Genomic DNA, 19,657 nt, shown 5'->3' on the forward strand with positions numbered 1-19,657 from the left:
TGACTTAAGATATAAGTTTTATAAAATTTTCAAACATCTGGCCCAATATCAAATAATACATAAAATTTAACCAGGGCCTATTCACAATAACTCATAATTACAATAAGGGCTTACTAGTTTACCTACAGTTAATTGCACAATAATTAATTTATAGCGTAGTGCTAACAATAAGGCCCAATTTAAATACACAGCCCTATAACTGCGGAGTCCAAAAAAAATCTGATAAAAGAATAATTTATACATTCAAAATTAAATATCAAGAATATAAAGTTTACATTTATAACTCTGCGGAGAAGATTGCAGAGCTTCAGTCGGATCAACTGCTTCCTAGTACCTGGGAGGTTTGGAGAGAAGGGGGTGAGTTTTGCAACTCAGTGAATAATAATAAATAATACACACCACATACAGTCAAGCAAAATGCACCCTACTATACTGAATGAACACACAACAGTCAACCATATGACATTACATCAGCACCCACAAACAATATCACCTTCAAATAATCACATCACGTGGAAATTAGTCAGTGGCGTCACCTAAACCCCCGACGAGCCGTCCTCTCAAACAGCCCATCCTCTCAAACATGTGCACCCGGGGAGCCAATCCCCCATATCTGGCCGACCGGTCTAATCCTCACTTGACCAGTCCTCTCAATATTTTATTTTACATTCTCTCTTTTCTTTTCCATATCATCAACATCATTTCATCAATTCATCAGGTGCACACGGGGGCGCCGATCTCCCATTTACCCGGCCGACGGTCCAATTTCATCAGTTCATCAGGATCCATATTTATCGACCGTCCTCACAAACCCAGGGTGACCCACTTCATCCCAACTCCACACAAACAGAGCACAGTATATACACAACACAAATAATCAAACAATTCATTTATCATAATACACCAATTTCATCCAAATGCACAATTATGCATAAGTATAATTATAGTGATCATAACATAATATTTTTGAGAAAATACAATATGTAAATATATAAAAATGTAATGTTATGCAAATGCAGTGTTGACATGCATTATTTATTATTACTCACAGTGATGGAGAGCGAAGTTCTAGCTTTGATTCTGTCCTGGAGGAGCACTAGATGGACCCGGGCGATCTAAGAAATTTAAGAATGACACAAAACAAAAGTAACTACATCAGATAAAGCATTTCTTTACCACTCTTAGAATTTTATTTTAAACTCTTAATTTTTCTACGTAATCTAATCTCGATATTAATTTCTTTTCTATAATAAATTTTATTTCTCTACCGAACTCTATTTTATTTATTTCTTCTGAAATCTATTTTATTTTCTTTTATTTTCTACTCTCTATAAATAATTAAATTTCTATAATGAATTTTATTTGCTACCGAAATTCATTTTATTTCTACCGAAATTTCGGCAGCATCTCCCCTAAAAATTGGATTTTCCATCTGTTAAAATATCAACAATTTATCTAATAACTCCAAATCACACAGCCCATCCATCGGGCAATCAATCAATCAATTCAATTTTCTCATCCTCCATCCGAAAATCCATATCAACATTACCTTTAATTCTCAATTCTTCATTTCATTCCATTCATGATATTATCATCAAAATTCCTCAACAAATTAATCAAAGGATTTTAAGTGAATCAACATTTATATTATAAATCAATACTGAAAATTAAATTAACTTAATTTAACTACTCACAATTACTAAATTAAATTAACTAAATTAATTAACTACAATAATAAAATTAATTTAAGTAACTAAAATTAGTAGCATTAATTTTATTACCCCAAAATATAATCTTTTGTCGAATTTCGCTAGATCGGGGATTTTCACGCGTGCCGGATCGGAGAGCAGTGGCTGTCGGTGGTCGGAGGCACGCTGGAGCGGCGGCAGAGGCGCGATCTGTTGTGGCGGAGCAGCAGGGCACGGTGGTGGCGCGACAAGGTGGAGACTGTGCTGCTGTTGTGCGCTGCGCAATCTGGCAGAGGGCGGAGCTACTGGCAGTGGCGCGCGAAGGAGCAGTGAGGCGGTGCGACTGGCGGCGTGGAGTGGCGGCGAGGTGGCCCGCGAGGGCTGGGTGGCGCGCGATAGATCTGCTGTCTCTCGCCAGTCACACGCAGACAGACGCAGGGAAGAAGAAAGAAAAGAAAAGAAAGAAAGAAAGAAAGAAAGAAAGAAAGAAGAAGAAGAAGAAGAAGAAGGGAGGAGGAGGCGCAGTGGCTGTGTCGGTGGAGTGGAGTTGAGGCGCTGGTGAGGGTGACGAGTAGAGGTGCAGCGCTGGAGATAAAAAAAAATGGAATTTTCTAGATGGTTTGGGTCGAACCGGTTCGATTCGACCCATATCTTTGGTTTTCATTTGGTTTTCGGCTTTTTCAGTCGGTTTTCGGTTCGGTTTTTCACAGTGTTCGCATTAAAATATTGAAATAAATTTCCAGGCTGTCGGTTTATTAAATTTAATTGGAAAATCTTTGAAAATAAAAAATTCGGGTTGTTTCATTATTAGGAAGAAAGATGTTTGATATGATTGTGGGAAGAATATGTGGTATACTATCTTGTGGATATTTGAAACCCAAACTGCTTTATATATCTACATATTTTCTAACAATACTTCCTACTTACATTCTATGCTTTTCTTAGTCATTTCTCATTCCTTTCTGTTTTTAACTCTCCTCAATAAGCTATATCTATACATATTTATACTTAACATCCTAAACTAGTTCATAATGCTCAACACATTTGAAGATTTGTGGTATTCGGTAAGGTTTAAATTTCTTTTTGTTTTGTTAATATATAATGTTAGATATTTGTTGATTGAATAAATATATTATTATGTTTGGATATGATTTTTTTTACTCATTATATGAGTAATTATTTTATTTTAGAAAGCAAATATGATCATGTTATTTCAAGGTAAATTCTTATACTTATATATGGAGGAGGTTGTATTATATAGCATATTAATTATGTTAGATAAATAGTTAATTATGTCATAGCTGAAAAAAAATTACTAGCATAATAACACAATAAAATAATGAAATTGAAACTTTGAATTGTATTAAAATTTTAGTGACTTATTATATATAATGAAATTTTTTAAAAATATTATACGTAGAAGTTTTCTTTTTTCTTTTTAAAAGACTATTGTACTTAGAAGTTAGATTTTATAATAATAAGTAAACTTTAAGTTGGATGTTTATATTAAAATTAATCATTTAGTTTTCCTTCTCTCATTTTTTTAAGGGGTCGCCTTCTCATTCATGTTATATGATTTCATAAATGTAATTTTTTGGTTTCTTGATCTATATATAACTCTGGTTTACCTTTCTTTATCTACATTTTTGTTTTTTCATTTCTAATAAAGTAAGATCTATATTTCTAGGTGAAATTAATTGATTTACAAGTTAATGACAATAGAATTTTTTTAGGTTTGTTTTTAAGTATATATGTTTTATATTTATTCTTCTTGATACCTAGTGAGGTCCAAATTTATGGATATGCTTATGAACAGAGAACTGAGACCACGATTGAAGCAAGATGATACACCAGAATATCGTTAGAGGAGGGAGTATTTGCGAACACTCTGATGCTTAAGTTAATAAGAGAATAATTGAGGATAGTGAAGATAATTAGGGATTGATTGAATGTTCTTCTGAAGTAGCAAATGAGGTCCTTTATATATAAGTTAAGTGTACTTCTTATATGCTACTGCCCAAGAGCACTAGTAATCAATATCTGACTAGTATTTGATTACTTTCTGGCATAGTCTATATTGATTGTGGAATATGACTTGTCTTATAGCTTAGGTGCATGTTAAGCTGCGATTACTTGGTTTAGTTTAAACCGAATCATGCTGTAGATGAATTGGAATCCGACCATAACCACCGATTCAAAATTTTGAACTGGAACCAATAGTTCAAGGGCTTGTTAAGGTTCATGTGAATGTTAAAATTTGAAACTGAATCGGCAAAAACCGGTGGTTCTGCTCCGGTTCAAATAAAAAATTTTGTATTTTTTTTTCAAATTATAATCACTTAGCCTATTTTGTACACCTCTAAAAGTCTAAATAATCTTTTACCTCATGATATGCTTTACTTAAGATTTTTTTTTTTTTAAATACACTTCACTTAAAGGTTAAAGATCTAAAAAAGTAAAATGGTAAAAAAAGTGAAATATTTAGTCTAAAATTATATTGTTTGATACAAATGGGAGTTTCACATTTCTTTTTCCTTTTAAATTGTTTGCTTAGTTCAAAATTATTGTTTGAAGCATTTTCAAAATTTTCTAACAATTTATTTAATTAATAATATTTAGAAAAAAATACAATGATAATTTATTTGATTACTTTGTAAAATTAATTAATTTTATTTCTTATATATTAGTATGAACATTCTAAAAGTTATTTAAAATAAGATTTATCAATATTTTCTAAACTCATATTAATTTTTTTGAAAGAAAGATATAACCTTAGAATCGAATTATTATTTTTTTTTCAAAAAATAATATACATATCACCGAAAAACCGTTATCCGAACCATAGGTTCATATGAACCATGCCAGAATCGATGATTCAAGGCCAGTTCAAATTCAACATCTTAAAAAGTTTGAACTAGCCATGCCTACCATGGCCTGTTAAAGTGGCAAATTATATAACCATTTGATAACAAATATTTCCCACAAGTTTCGAATCTTTAGGCTGCATTAATGAAAGGCAAACACTGATCTACAAACTTTAATGAAGTTATGTGCATGAGGTAACTAAACTTATTGTCTCGCTGAGATAAAACAATATTGAGCTTGAATTTTATCTTGTAGTGCTGAACTTTGAACCGATTTTTGTGAAGTTAGCTATTGATTTTGCTAAACTAGATCGTCTCTACCACTGCATTTTTTTAAAAAAAGTATTGCATTATTTTTAAAATTATAATGATATCCTCATTAAGCTATATCTATACATGTTTATACTTAACATCTTAAACTAGTTCATAATGCTGAACATATTTGAAGATTCGTGGTACTTGGTAAGGTTTAAATTTTTTTTTTTTTTGTTAATATATAATGTTAGATATTTGTTGATTGAATATATACATTATTATGTTTAGATATGATTTGTTTTACTTATTATATTGTGTAATTATTTTAGACTAGGCATTAAAAGCAAAAGTGCTTATCTTATTTCAAGGTAACTACTTATACTTATATATGGAAGAAGTTGTAATGTGTAGTATTGTTGACTTAGTTGATTTGGAATATCCCTGTATAGGCTATTTAGTAGGATATATTGCTCTTTTCTTATTTGTTCTTTTCCTATTTAGAAGTTGATACTTGTGTATAAATAGGACGTATAGGTTCTCATTGAAACATAAGAAATACATAATCAATTTTTCTCAAATCTGTTCTTAAAATCAACATGGTATTAGAACTGGTCATGTTTTAATGGCATTCTGAGAATATTTTTAGTGTCGTTCTTTGGACAGCAGGGCACGCTTGCTTTTAGGGATTTTTTCTGGCCGAGTTGAAGTTCACCACTACCTTTAGAGGAAGCTCAGCCGCTGGCGACTCAATTGATGAATTCTGGTCACTGTCCGAGGAAGAGCATGGGCTCCTGTGCCAATTGAACTTTTGGTGTCTCCACCATGCGTCGGCGTGTGAAGCCACTTCTATACAACCTCTCTCGGCGGGACATACTCTGGCAGGTTCGCCCAGTTCAGGCGACTACATATTGTACATCCCAGCCAGACTCGTGACCTGTTTCTTAGTGTCATCTCTATTTCGATATTTTTTAAGCTACTATCCCTGCTGTTTTTCATCTACTGTGTCTGCCTATTTGCTGAGTAGATTGTGTGTATGCTCCTAATTTTTGGCCAATTTATTATCATTATTTAATCATGAGTGATGGTATTAAAATCATGGAAACATATTAGAAATTACATGGAAGACTGACTAGGAGTCGTGAGAGTAAAAGGATAGGTCGTGGTGGCAAAAGAATTTGTTCAACTAGACCTATTGCACTTCAACTTGAAGCATCTTCTGTTGGGAATTTTTCTATTAAAGAGATATAATTCTTAAGACATTTTTTTTGTCAAAACTTGACTCTTCATCCACTGCAACTATTTCTAATTTTATGCAATCTAGAATGGTTTTTCTTACTAATTTTGTTGATGATTCATGGGTTATAGATTCATGGGTTATCAATTCAAGAGCAAACAAACATATGACAGGCTCTTTTAATAAATTTTCAACCTATTCATTTTGTTCTGGCAAAGAAACTAATTCACATTGCTGATGGTTCTTTCGCACTTATTTCTAGCACAGGTTCTATTAAGTGCACATCCATCATTAATTTAGCTTTTGTCCTTCATATCCCTAGTTTTCCTATAAACCTTTTATCTATTAGTGCCATTACAAAAGCTCTCAACTGCAAAGTTGAGTTTTTTCCTACTCATTGTGTTTTCTATGATTTGAGAACATGGAAAATGATTGGCTTTGGTAGATTGCATGATGGCCTGTACCTTCTCGAAAAAGATTGGAATCCTTTAGCTCATAGTATTCCTCGAGCACCGTTGGGAATTATGGTAATGCTAGTCAAGAAATAATTATATGGCATAGGCAATTAGGACATCCTTCTTTTTCGGTTCTAAAGAAATTATATCCTAATTTTTTTAATCATTGTCTGTTAGAGTTTTTAAAATGTGATGCTTGTGAACTTGCTAAACATACAAGGAGGTCGTATATTTCCTATAATAATAAAAGTCTTATCCCTTTCATGACTATTCATTTGGATGTATAGGGTCCTACCTCTACTGTTTCCTTATCTAGTTATAAAGGGTTTGTTGCCTTCATTGATTGTTGTACTAGATTAACTTGGGTTTACTTGTTGCGAGCAAAAAGTGAAGTTTTTTCTTGCTTTAAATTTTTTTCATAACATGATTAGTACACAATTTGATGCGAAGGTTAAAATTTTGAGAATTGATAATGGAATCGAATATATGAATAGTATGTTTCAGGCATAATTAGACTCAAATGGAATCATATATCAAACTAGTTGTGTGAATACTATTACTCAAAATGGAGTGTCTGAAAGAAAAAATAGGCATTTACTAGAGGTAGCTATATCACTTTTATTCACCATGAATGTTCCCAAGACTTATTGGGGAGATGTAGTGCTTTCTGTAGCTTATCTCATTAATAGGATGCCCCTTAAAACACTCAATTTTAAAAGCGGTATAGTAGCTTTACAGGGTAAGACATCATATATTGTTCCTCCAAAAGTATTTGGTTGTGTTGTTTGTTCATCATAGGCATGGAAGCAAATTAGAACCTAGAGCTTTGAAATGTATATTTGTTGGTTATTCTGCCACTCAAAAGGGTTATAAATGTTATCATCCTCCAACCCAAAAATACTTTGTGAGTATGGATGTGACCTTTAGAGAGTCTGAGACTTATTTCTCCCCAGCTCCTCTTCAAGGGGAGATTAGGATAGAAGAGGAAGCTGCTTTAGCTCCTATGTCTGTATCTATTCCTAGACAATTTTTAAATCTTAACACTAGTAATAAGCATGAACCAAAAAAGGGTAGACTTGATAGACCAAATTTAAAGAGGTACAATCGAAGAGAGAAGGCTGGTGCCATCACGCATGATACACCTGGTCAACCGTCATCTCTACAATCAACTCCTGAAAAACCACCTGGTGAGTCTTCTATAACTTTTGTTCTAATTCTGATGCAATTTCTTCTGTTAATATTCCTAACTCTAAACCTATCATTGATGATGTTGATCTTCCTATTGCTCTCAGAAAAGGGGTTAGAACTTGCACCAAACATCCTATATCCCAATATGTTTCTTATGACTCTTTATTTCCTTCCTATAGAGCCTTTATTTTGTTTGTTTCTTCTGTTTCTGTTCCACAGAATTAGCAAGAAGCATATCGAGATCCAAAATGGAAAGTAGCAATGGTGAAGGAGATGAAAGCTTTGCCAAAGAATGGAATTTGGGAACTTGTTACCCCTTCATTAGGGAAAAAACCAATAGGCTACAAATGGGTGTTCATAGTAAAACACAAGGCAAATGGCACAATTGAAAAGCCAGATTGTTGGCCAAGGGATTTACTTAGACTTATGGGGTGGACTATCAGGAGACTTTTACTCTAGTTGCAAAGATAAATACTGTTAGAGTCTTGTTGTCCTATGTAGTCAACTTGGATTGGAGCCTACATGAGTTTGATGTAAAAAATGCTTTTTTGCATGGTGATCTAGAAGAAGAGGTGTACATGGATATTCCTCCAGGGATGATGAGAAGACCAAAGGTAAGATTTATAGATTGAAGAAAGCATTGTATGGGTTGAAGCAGTCACTTAGAGCATGGTTTGATAGATTCAGTAAGGCTATGATTTCCTTTGGCTATTCTCAAAGTAATGTTGATCATACCTTGTTCATCAAACACTATAATGATAAGATCACTTTACTAATTGGCTATGTTGATGATATGGTTGTAACTGGAGATAATAAAGAGGAGATTGCTCGATTAAAGAAGTTGTTGGCTCACGAGTTTAAGATTAGGGACTTAGGAAGTCTTATACTTCTTGGGTATAGAGGTTGCTAGATTAGATAAATGGATCTTTCTCTCTTAAAGGAAATATATGCTAGATCTCTTGAAAGAAATTGACATGTTGGGTTGTAAACTAGTTGACTCTCCAATTGATTTTAATCACAAGTTACAAGCAAGAATAGGAGAGAACAAGTTGACTTGGGTCAATATTAAAGATTGGTTGGCAGATTGATTTATCTCTCACATACTAGACCTGATATAGCATATGCTGTAAGTCTAGTTAGTCAATATATGCATGATCCTAGTAGTTCTCATTTTGAAGCTGTCTTTCGCATTTTAAGATATCTAAAGTCTGCTCTTGGAAAAGGTCTACTTTTCTTTAAGCATGGCCACCTCAAAATTGAAGCCTTTATTGATGCAAACTGGCTTGGATCTCTAGATGATAGGAGATCAACTTCTTGTTATTTTACCTTTGTTGGAGGAAACCTAGTTACTTGGAGGAATAAAAAACAGATTGCAGTAGCACGTTCGAGTGCAAAAGCAGAATATAGATCTATGGCTCAAGGAGTTTACAAACTATTATGGCTAAAGAAGATAATGAAAGAATTGCGAATGTCGAAGGGAGAAGATTCGACTTTGTTTTGTGATAACAAGGCTGCAATTATTATTGCTCAAATTCCAATTCAACATGACCGAACAAAGCACATAGAGATTGATAAACATTTCATAAAAGAAAAAGTCATCCAAGGTTTTTTAAAGCTTACTCATGTGACTTCGGATAATCAAATCACAAATGTTCTTACAAAAGGGCTTAATAACAAAAAAATTCCATAACTTGGTTTGCAAGTTGGCATATATAATATCTATACACCAACTTGAGCGGGAGTATTGACTTAATTGATTTGGAATATCCCTGTATAGGATATTTAGGAGGATAAATTGTTCTTTCCTTATTTGTCCTTTTCCTATTTAGAAGTTGATACTTGTGTATAAATAGGATGTATAGGTTCTCATTGAAACATAAGAAATACATAATCAATTTTTCTCAAATCTGTTCTTCAAATTAACAAGTATATTAATTATGTCATAGCTGAAAAAAAAAAATTAATAGCATAATAACACAGTAAAATAAGGAAATTCAAGCTTTAAATTGTAAAATTATTTAAAAATTTAGTAACTTACTATATGTAGTGAAATTTTTTAAATATAGTATAGTTAGAAGTTTTTTTTTTCTTTAGAAGAATATTTTAGATTTTTACTTTAGAAGAATATTATATTTAGAAATTAGATTTTAAGTAAACTTTAAGTTGGATGTTTATATTAAAATTAATCATTTGGTTTTCCTCCTCTAATTTTTTTTAAATGGTTGTCTTCTCATTCATATTATATGATTTCATAAATGTAATTTTTGGGTTCTTAGTCTATATATAACTCGGTTTTAGCTTTTTTTCATATGCATTTTTTTTTTTTCATTTCCAATAACGTAAGATCTACATTTCACGGTGAAATTAATTGATTCAGGGTTCAATGCAATAGAGTTTTATTAGGTTTATTTTTAAGTATATATGTCTTGTATTTATTCTTCTTTATACCTAGTGAGGTATAAATTTATGGATATAATCATGAATAGATAATTGAGACCATGATTGAAATAGAACAATGGACCGGAACATCATTAAAGGAGGGAATATATGTAAACACTCCGATGCTTAAGTTAACAAGAGAATAATTAAAGATAATGAAGATAATTAGGGATTAATTAAATGTATTTTTAAAGTAGCACTTGAGGTACTTTATATGTTACCGTTCAGAAGCACTAGTAATTAATATTTTATATTTAACTAGTATTTGATTACTTTCTAGCATAGTCTATATTGTTTGGGACAGTGGTGGATCCACCGTATAAAAAAAGGGGTCAATTAAACCCGCTTTTTTTTAAAAAAAATTTAATATATATATGTATATTTGTGTGAATAATTTATAAAGTTCAATTTATTTATGTTTTTGACCCTTCTTTTTAAAAAATATATATATTAACCCCGAAAAAAATATTTCGGGATCCGCTACTGACTTTGGAATATGACTTATAGTTTAGGCGCATGCTAAGCTACGATTGCTTGGTGGCTTAGCTTTGGCTAGACCATGGCCTGTTAAACTGATAAAATCCTATTACCGTTTGATAACAAATATCTTCTACAAGTTTCGAATCTTTAAGTTCCATTAATGAAATGCAAACACTGATCTACAGACTTCCGTTAATGAAACGCAAACACTATCTACAGACTTTAATTAAGTTATGAGCATGAGCTAGCTATTTTTATCTTGTGCTGAACTTCTGAACTGACCTGCGAAGCTAGCTATTTTATTTTGCTGAACTAGATCGTCTCTAGTACTGCATTATAGACAATTGCTTGTCCCACACAAATGTGAATCTTAATGTGGAAAAAGGATTACAAATATTGCCCTTTTGGAGGAAAAATACTGAGAAAAATGAGTTCAATTTATGTTTATACTTTTAACTTTCGCCCCCATTTTAATTTAAACATTTATGAGTTGAAAGAAATAGCAAAGCCTTCTGGCCCGGCACAAAATGTATTCCGACAATTAGCCATACAAGCTAATCCGCAAGCTGAGCGTCACTTTTATTTGTTGCCCAATGAATACCAAAAATAAACAGATTAACATTCATGGACAATAAAACTTAGACATCTGTCATAATTCCAACATCCACATATAATGCTTCATAATTCAGATAATAATAAGTCTTCGAGAGTCTCCTTCAGCAATAGCATATGTGCAAAATCCAAATCAATCAAGAGTAACGAAATAGTTTCTTTACCAGTAATTAGTAAATGGTTCAATAACAGATAAATCAATAACATCAGTAACATTAAGCAACGGAGATCACACCACTCCCATAGAACCTTCTCCAAGATCCGTAACCGGCTAAGCAATACCATGTTCATAACCCAATTTGACAATTTGCAACAGCAACCGGCTCTAGGATTTCAATGCCAAGAAATTTCCTCCTCATAAATCACCCAAAGACATAATCTAAACGTCCTCAACCAATCTCTCTTCAAGAACTGATTGATCTACAATGTAAGTTCTATAAAGATCCTCCTCATTCTACCATGCTGTTTTGACAACTTCAGTAGCAAGTTAAACATATGTTAAAAGTCTACATTTCATTATTTCGGACCACATACCGATGCTAGAATTGGAATAAGTATCAAAGTAAACTTAAAGGTGTAAAATTAAGGTGCAGGTGCACTAAGGGAACCGCAACCACTCAAAGTTGGTAGAAGAACACTCTTCACCAAAGAAGAAAAAAGAATGACAACATTTTTTTAAAAAGTAAATTGTACAAAGAACTGTTTGATCTTGCTAACAAAAAAGGCAGAGACCATCAACTATCAAACACAGAACTTGTCACTTAAAAGCAGTGTGATATATGAAGGCAAGTGGATGACTTGTGCACGTAGAGATATCACCACAAGCATCATTTCATGAAAAATTATTGACTGACATTTCCAACACCATTAAAGCGAAATAAATGAACACATCATAACCTAATTTTATTCCCGCATAACCAAAGGGTTGCCTTATAAACCAAAAGGATATGATACTAGGCCAAAATTTCTTTTCAGAATCAACTATTGTGGGGTCAATTTACTCTATAATTTTATCATTTTACATCCGGTTGAAGTAATTAAAAATTCTGAATTGAAATAATAATATTATTGAATAATCATAACTATTTTGATATTTATTTTTTAGTTCCTTCCCACAAAGATGTAATCCTGTCCCATATCATAGCTATAAAAGTATTAAGGCAATTCAAATCCAACCCAAAACCTCCCGTCTCCATGGCAATCTTTTTAGTTCATAGGCCAAATCCATTAAGAACTTCCATAATTCACAAAATCAAATGAGGATTTCAAAATTATGAATATTAAAATGACCATATATTTGTTAAAATAACCAAAAACAAATAAAAGACCAAACAGACAAATAAAATAAAATCCATGCATGCTTAAAATGACCAAAAACAATTGAAGTATGTTTAGTTAACCAATTTTTTACTTTAAAATTCAAATACAATTATAAATGAAGCCATGATTTACAAAATCCACATTATCATGTAAGAGTAGTTGTAATTCATTAAAGCTATTTGTTTTATATAGGAAAAAGAAAAACAAAGAAACTTTTGGAAAGAAAATAGACAAGCTGACTAAAAAAAAGTACCACCATCATTAACAGCCACATAGGGTCTGTAGTGTAATTAGCTAGGAAATGTGCCACACTATTTTTAATCAGTCTATATGCCACATAGTGGAGTAAGTCCAAGGTTGAATTTCTCTTCTCTACACAACTGAAAGAGTTCACAGTATAGTGGTGTAAAACCATAAAACTTAGCAAGTCATGCACAGCCTTTATGCATACACTTAAGTAATTGCACGAGATTTGCCCATCTCAATACAAGTTCCTTCCACGGACATCCATCATCTGATTACACCAGTCCACTAGCAAGTTCAAGCTCATATGGAACTATTTTTACCAAGTTTCTATGAGGAAAATATTATGAAGATATTTCAAATACAATCACATATGACGATGCCATGTCATATGTCAGAAATTGTTTAGAACTGTGGATGGTCTAAATACCTCTACTACAAGTGCCTAGAAATGTAAACTTGCTTAAGATAGCCCAACCACTAAATGATTACAATAACAATAACAGCTACTAAGCCTCAATTCCAAACTAACTGAGGTTGACTAACATGAATCCTTTGTCCATTATGCTCACGTCATAACTAGTTCCGCACTAATGTCAAGAAGTATTAATCTTTTGAGACAATTTCCCTTCATGTTGTTTTGGATCTACCTCTTGCCTTTTGAGCACCCTCCACCTTTAATATATTGCACTTACCTTATAATTGTGTACAAGGTAAAAAAAAAATTCATTAATCACTGCCCTCAAAATTAACTTGACCAAAAAATTGATACATTGTAAAAGCATAGTATATGTGACTAGTCATCAACTCAAAATTGTTGCAAACCCAAAAACAATAGAAAAAGGAAAATCCTTTCATCTCCACTCTAAAAGTATAGGTAAAACAGCTGATTGTAGATGAAAGAAAAAGTGTGTAGAAACTATCCCCTTTCTATTAGGTAAATCTCCATACTGATGATTCGTAACACCAGAAGCATAGTAAAACAGTATGCAGTGTTCTGGATTGATTTTATGTCTTTCTCCTACTCATATAACAATAATGAAAAGAAAAAGAAATTAAAAGAAGCAAAGATTAAAATTAGTTCTTAAGATTCCCATGCCTATAAAGATTTAAGCAGTATGCCTATAAGATCCATTTTTTACCTATTTGAACAACACAACTTCATAGGCCTACAGATAAATGGTGAGAGAGTAATCCCCAGCAAAATCCTCAACTGAAACTTGGTAAATACTGCAGAAGTTGAAGTGCCTAATGGAAAAAAAAAAATATGACAAGATTTAAGAACATTCCTGGAAGTTACCAGATATACTTCAGAATGGCTTTGACTTATTCCATTACAACTTTGGCCCCGACTGCTTTCATCTTCTCAATTATTTTCTCAGCTTCTTCCTTTGACACTCCTGCTTTCAGTAGTGACGGCGTCTTCTCTACCAAATCCTTGGCTTCCTTAAGACCCAAATTAGTAAAACTCCTAACTTCCTTGATTATCTTAATCTTTGAAGCTGCTTCATAGGACTCCAATTTCAATTCAAAAACAGTCTTCTCAGCTTTCTTCTCCTCTTTGGAAGCTGCAGCTGATGCCTTCATTGGCATTCCGGCAAATCCAGCACCGCCACCACCATTCATAATCCATAGAACAGGCAATTCTGTCATTCCCTTCTTTTTCATTAAAACGTAAGTTAGATCAGCAACTTCCGTCAACGTTAGCCCTGCAATTTCATCAACAAGCCCTGACACATGTTCTGATGGAGGCTTACGTTCTTCCTCATTTTTTTCTGCCGGTTGTGAGAAACCTCGAGACAATGCCCCATTCGACTTCATGAAATTGAAAGGAACCAATGGTGAAAACAAGGGTTTTGTTGAAAACCCATTTGGCAAATGATTCCTTAATCTTAAAATCAAGCTCATTTCCAATATTTCTGAAGTGCAAGTATATGTTCTCCTTTAATCGAAAACCCTATCTACACATAACCCATTTTCAAAGCTTGTATACGACCTGAAATCCCCATGGAAATTGCAGGAAAAAATAACATACAATAAAAAAATCAATAGACTAATCATAAAACAAATAAAATTATAATTAACAATACAGATCCACTAAAAATACCACGAACACTTACTTGAGAAACTAAATGACCTAAAATCCGCAAGGAATTTAAAAAAAAAGGAAAAAAAAAAAAAAAAAAAAAAAAACATAAGATGCATCTTGAAAAAGATAAACATAGAGACAGTTTGAGATGGAACCTAAATGGTGATGCTGAGGAAGGTTGAAGGACGTTGTTTCGTGGTTCTGTCGCCGGCAACGGTGGCAGCGCAGTTCAGCGGCAATAGGCGGCGAAAACAATGATGCGGAGAAAAAACTGGACTCCGTATCAAAAAGAGAGGGTTGAAGACAGGGTTTAAGAGACCAACGATGTCGTATTCATTTTAAAATTTAGAAGAAAATTAAGGTGTCATTTATTTTGGATTAACAGCCCGATTGGTTTGAAAATCCAAAATATTATGTTTGGAATAAAAAAAAATATAAATTTGAATTATATAAATTGAATTTTATAAAATTAGGTTTGTTTAATTCAAATTCTACTACAATTGAAGAAATTTATAAATGAATTTCATAAAATTGACCATTGAAATGCTTAGTGACAAAATTATCCTCTACTATAAACTCAACTATTTTTACTTTTTTTTTTCCTTTTTATTATTTTCTTTAGAAAATTCCAAACGGTAACAACGTTATTTTTTCTTAATCCAATAGTGACATCAATTTATATTTATATTTTTTCTTTTTTCTTTTGAAAATTCCAAACCAGTAATAATTTTTTTTAAAGTCTAGTAATTACGTTGGTTATTATTATTATGAAATTATAAAAATTGAGTATCAACAATTGTTTTCAAATGCAATTAAACATTCTTAATATTTTTTTTAGTTTTCAAATTAATTACTTAAATTAACAACATCAATAACAATAATTATTATGATAAATGTTACTGCTTATATATTTAATTAATTAGTGTCAAATATTAGTGTACTTCTTTATATGAAATTTATTATTTATATTCTAATAAAAAAATACAAGTTATTATATTGTATATAATAAATATAATTGGTGTTTGTTATTTATTTTTATTAAATTATTATGTCAAGGGTATTATAAGAAATAAAGACAATAAATTTTCATTTAAGAATTTATTTCAAATATAATTTTGTGGAATTCAATTGAATTTTTTATTTTAAATTATAGCATACCAAACATGACAAATTCATTTACAAATGAATTTTACTTGGAATTTATTTACAAATAAATTCTACAACCATGATTCATTTGTTCCAAACAGGCTGTAAGTTGTTTGTTTTTTGTTTTTTTTTTCTTAAAAATTAAATAAAACTTGTTTAATTTTTTCTTTAATTTTATGAAACTATAAAATAGTGGTTTCGTAATTATGTTTTCTTTTTTTAATTCTATACTAGGCGGTAACTCACGTTTCACGCGACTATATAATATTTATATTTTTAATTTCAAGTGTAAATATAAGATAATGTATTAAGTAGAATGCAAAACTTTCATTCTTTTTTAGGAAGAAGCGGCCGGAAATATTATTAAATATAAGATAGTGTGTTGAATAAAATGCAAAACTTCATTTTTTCTAGGAAGCAGCAATCGGAAATATCATTAGAAATTAGACTTATAGAACGATTTACTTAGTTGATTTCTGTGTCTTTTTTATAGAGATTTAACATTGAGAGTATGTAATTAGAGAAACATATTAAAGCGTAATATTAAATTTATTATTGCATAAAACATACTTAGATTTTCTTTTATTGTACACACTTCAATCCCAGTAAATAAAACAAAACTAAAATTAGCAAAATTCAAAATGATAATGAAATTGAAAAAAATAAAACTAAGCAAACAAAATAAACAAAGCAATAAAAAATCATAGTGTTCTTTTAACTCACGAAATAAACCACCAAATTAAATTTCTGAATAAATTAAAAATAAATTTAGAAATTTTGAAAAAGAAAAACATAATAGTGAATCAAACAAGAATTTCAAACTTTTTCTTTGTACATACTATATATAAATATTGAAAGTTTTAATTTGCTAATATATATATATATATATATTAAAATCGAAAACCACTAATTTCACGTCAACTTAATTTCAAATCAAAATCAGAAAAAAATACAAAGCTAGTCGTTCAATTTAATTTGAATCATACAATTGTAGTAATACAAACCATAAAGTAAATTTAAAGATCTCAAATATTATTAACATAGAAAATTCAATTTATCATGAGAAGGAAAATAAAACTATACCCAAATAATTTACTTCAGAATTCAAAATCATAACCAAATAAAACAAAGAGAAAAAAGGGGAAGAAGACTACTCACAATCTTATTTTCTTATTTCTGAACTTTTGTGAGACAAATCTCTAAAATTGATCTTCTAAGAGATGAAAATTTCACCATCTCTTTAAAATAAATTCTTTTATAGATTTTTTTGGTCTATGGTAAAATGGCAATCTAAGAGAGGAACTACAATCAACTCATCCCCTAATGGAAAGGGGATTTCGCTATTTTAATTTCAATTTTTTCAAATAAAAAGGAAGAGAAATTTGATGAAATTCATATTAGGAAGATGAAAGATTTGAAAACAATAGAAATATAGGTTTTGAAACGTCCCGTAATTTTACTTTCAAAATTTTTGAATTTTAATTAAATCAAAAAATTTAGATTTTCATTGCATGGGCTGCAAATATCAAATAATTTTAATCGGAGTCCAAATTTCTAAGTTGGCCCAAGTCCAAAGCATATTATCACAACTCCTAATCGAGAATTTTCTGAATTTCTCAAAGATTACTATTGGACGTTAAATATTAAATTAATTATTATATATATATATATGTATGTCTCCTATTTAAATTAATTATTCTAAACTCAACTATTATCATTATTATTATTATTATTATTATTATTATTATTATTATTATTGAGTAAATTGGAGAAATAGTCTAGATCTAGTTTACACCAATTAAAATAAATCAAACCAATAGAAATAGGTTAAGAAATCTAGAATTTTCTATTGAATCGGACCAAACCCGAATTGGACCGAACCAAGCCTTATTACCCAATCACTGGAAGAGAGAGAAAAAGAAAATTTTTCATCTCTTTCTCCTCTCCCCATCACCGATAGCCCTCCTCTCCCTCTCCTTCCTGTTTTTCGGCCAAACAGCCATTGTTTCCGATGAGTGAGGGCTTTAAAATTATCTACCCGTTGCAAGGAGTTTGATTCAAGCCTTGGTTTGCGTGATTTGAGCCTGGATCAAAAGAAAACTCGATCGAAATGGTTCGACACCATCGCATCAATGTTTTTCGGCCATTCACACCGTTTCAAGCGACTTGAGGCTTCAAGGTAGGTGTCGATCGATTCCTCTCTTCTACCTCTTTCATTTGATGGCTTTCCCACTGACTGTTATAGTCAGAATTAGAAAACCCAAAATGGGCACCACTGAACCTTTCGGACCAATTTTCGGCCAAATGGTTCACACCCACCTTGATTTGATTACATATTAGTGATCCTCTCATCGAAACGAATAAATTGATGTGTTGTTTATTAATTTTAGTGAAGGTTCGTTTCCAGCCACCGTGCACGGCGGCCGACGACGTTTCGGCAAGGCTCCAGAGGCATAATCTTCTCCTCTTCAAGTTGATCTCGAATATGTAAACCAATTTTATATTAGTAAACCTTATAACCCAATTCTGCATTTTTCCTTTAGAAATCAATTTGAATTTATTTCCTTATTTTACAATTATTTGATGAGATTTAATAAAAGCTGTGATTAGTTAAAATATTGTTTAACTTGGTTAATCCAAATCAAAAATTTAAGAATCTAGGTAAGAATATTATTTTTGGTACCTTAGGTGCTAAAAAGAGGTTAATGGGAAGCTAGGTATTTTAATAGAAATTATTAATTAGGAATATACATATTATCATGATATGAATTGAATCTGTGAAAGTACCTTTGCTTTAAGTTGGGATTAATTATTGGTGTGGATAAATTGATTCAAGTTGATTTAATGATGACATAACGGAGGATGGGCTTTGATTAAGAATTTTCCCAATGGATAGGCTGTGTGTTGATGTGTGCGATGTATAAAATTTGGGTAGTCTTGTTTATAGAGGAAATGCTGCCAGATTTTCGGCAAAACATTTATTAAAAAACTAAATTAGTTATATCATTAATAGGTGATAACGACTAAAACTTTTAGTATTACTATTTCCATTATTATTATTATTATCATTATAAAATATTACTTACCAAATAATTAGAAGCTTTATTAAAAGTTATAAATTAGAATAAATAAATAAATAAAGGAATAGTGTATATATATATAATTCAGTTCGATAACTTAGATAAGCAACTAGTAACCAAAATTAATAAATAAATGTGAAATACATTTCTCGAATTAGAACTTTTCTTTAGAATTTTCTTTTTCTTAGATGTTTATAAAGTTTCAAAATGTCAAGACAAAAGGTGGAAGAGCGCAGTAATAAAGATAGTCCTTTTAAGGATAATAAAGAACTGTGAGTATTGTTAGATAATTCACATCATCCACCTGCATTTGCATCTGTGCATTCACGGCTAAATGCTAGACATTCTTTACTTAGTAAATTGTATTTTGTGTCGCATTATTTATTGCTATTACAAATTATTTGATAAGTGATGTGCTTCATATTTGCTTTTGATACGGATCCACCATCATCAATCATCTATGGAGCTCAAAGGAACAAGGAGCACAACAATGGCAATCTATTAGTACTTCCTTGTGGACCAATTATGTAACATCCCTTCCCGGTTCACCCGTTAACTCAAATG

At 31.4% G+C, this 19,657-nt stretch overlaps 1 protein-coding gene and 1 long non-coding RNA gene across 4 annotated transcripts; both read right to left on the reverse strand.

The window, feature by feature from the left end:
• Window positions 1-2,259, reverse strand: LOC149493164 (uncharacterized). The gene is made up of 3 exons (XR_016322839.1): window positions 1,782-2,259; window positions 1,050-1,115; window positions 1-334 (listed from the first exon to the last, which is right to left on the reverse strand). It is a non-coding gene; the product is annotated as an uncharacterized LOC149493164 (long non-coding RNA).
• A 9,100-nt stretch (window positions 2,260-11,359) lies between these two features.
• On the reverse strand, window positions 11,360-15,198 carry LOC149493165 (uncharacterized). 3 transcript variants are annotated; one of them, XM_089715727.1, is made up of 3 exons: window positions 15,023-15,198; window positions 14,079-14,774; window positions 11,360-11,689 (listed from the first exon to the last, which is right to left on the reverse strand). In XM_089715727.1, the coding sequence occupies exon 2, from the start codon at window positions 14,684-14,686 to the stop codon at window positions 14,105-14,107; it is 582 nt and encodes a 193-aa protein (XP_089571853.1). In that variant the 5' UTR covers window positions 14,687-14,774; window positions 15,023-15,198; the 3' UTR covers window positions 11,360-11,689; window positions 14,079-14,104. The 3 variants fall into 3 exon arrangements, with proteins under 3 accessions (XP_089571853.1, XP_089571852.1, XP_089571851.1); XM_089715726.1 differs by lacking the exon at window positions 11,360-11,689 and adding an exon at window positions 13,087-13,473 and having other exon boundaries at window positions 15,023-15,197; XM_089715725.1 differs by lacking the exon at window positions 11,360-11,689 and having other exon boundaries at window positions 13,834-14,774; window positions 15,023-15,197.
• Between the last annotated feature and the right edge of the window lie 4,459 nt (window positions 15,199-19,657).

The sequence above is a fragment of the Jatropha curcas genome, chromosome 10 (assembly GCF_041381405.1).
Source record: "Jatropha curcas cultivar XTBG-Jc1 chromosome 10, XTBG_Jcur_1.0, whole genome shotgun sequence".
NCBI lineage: Eukaryota > Viridiplantae > Streptophyta > Magnoliopsida > Malpighiales > Euphorbiaceae > Jatropha > Jatropha curcas.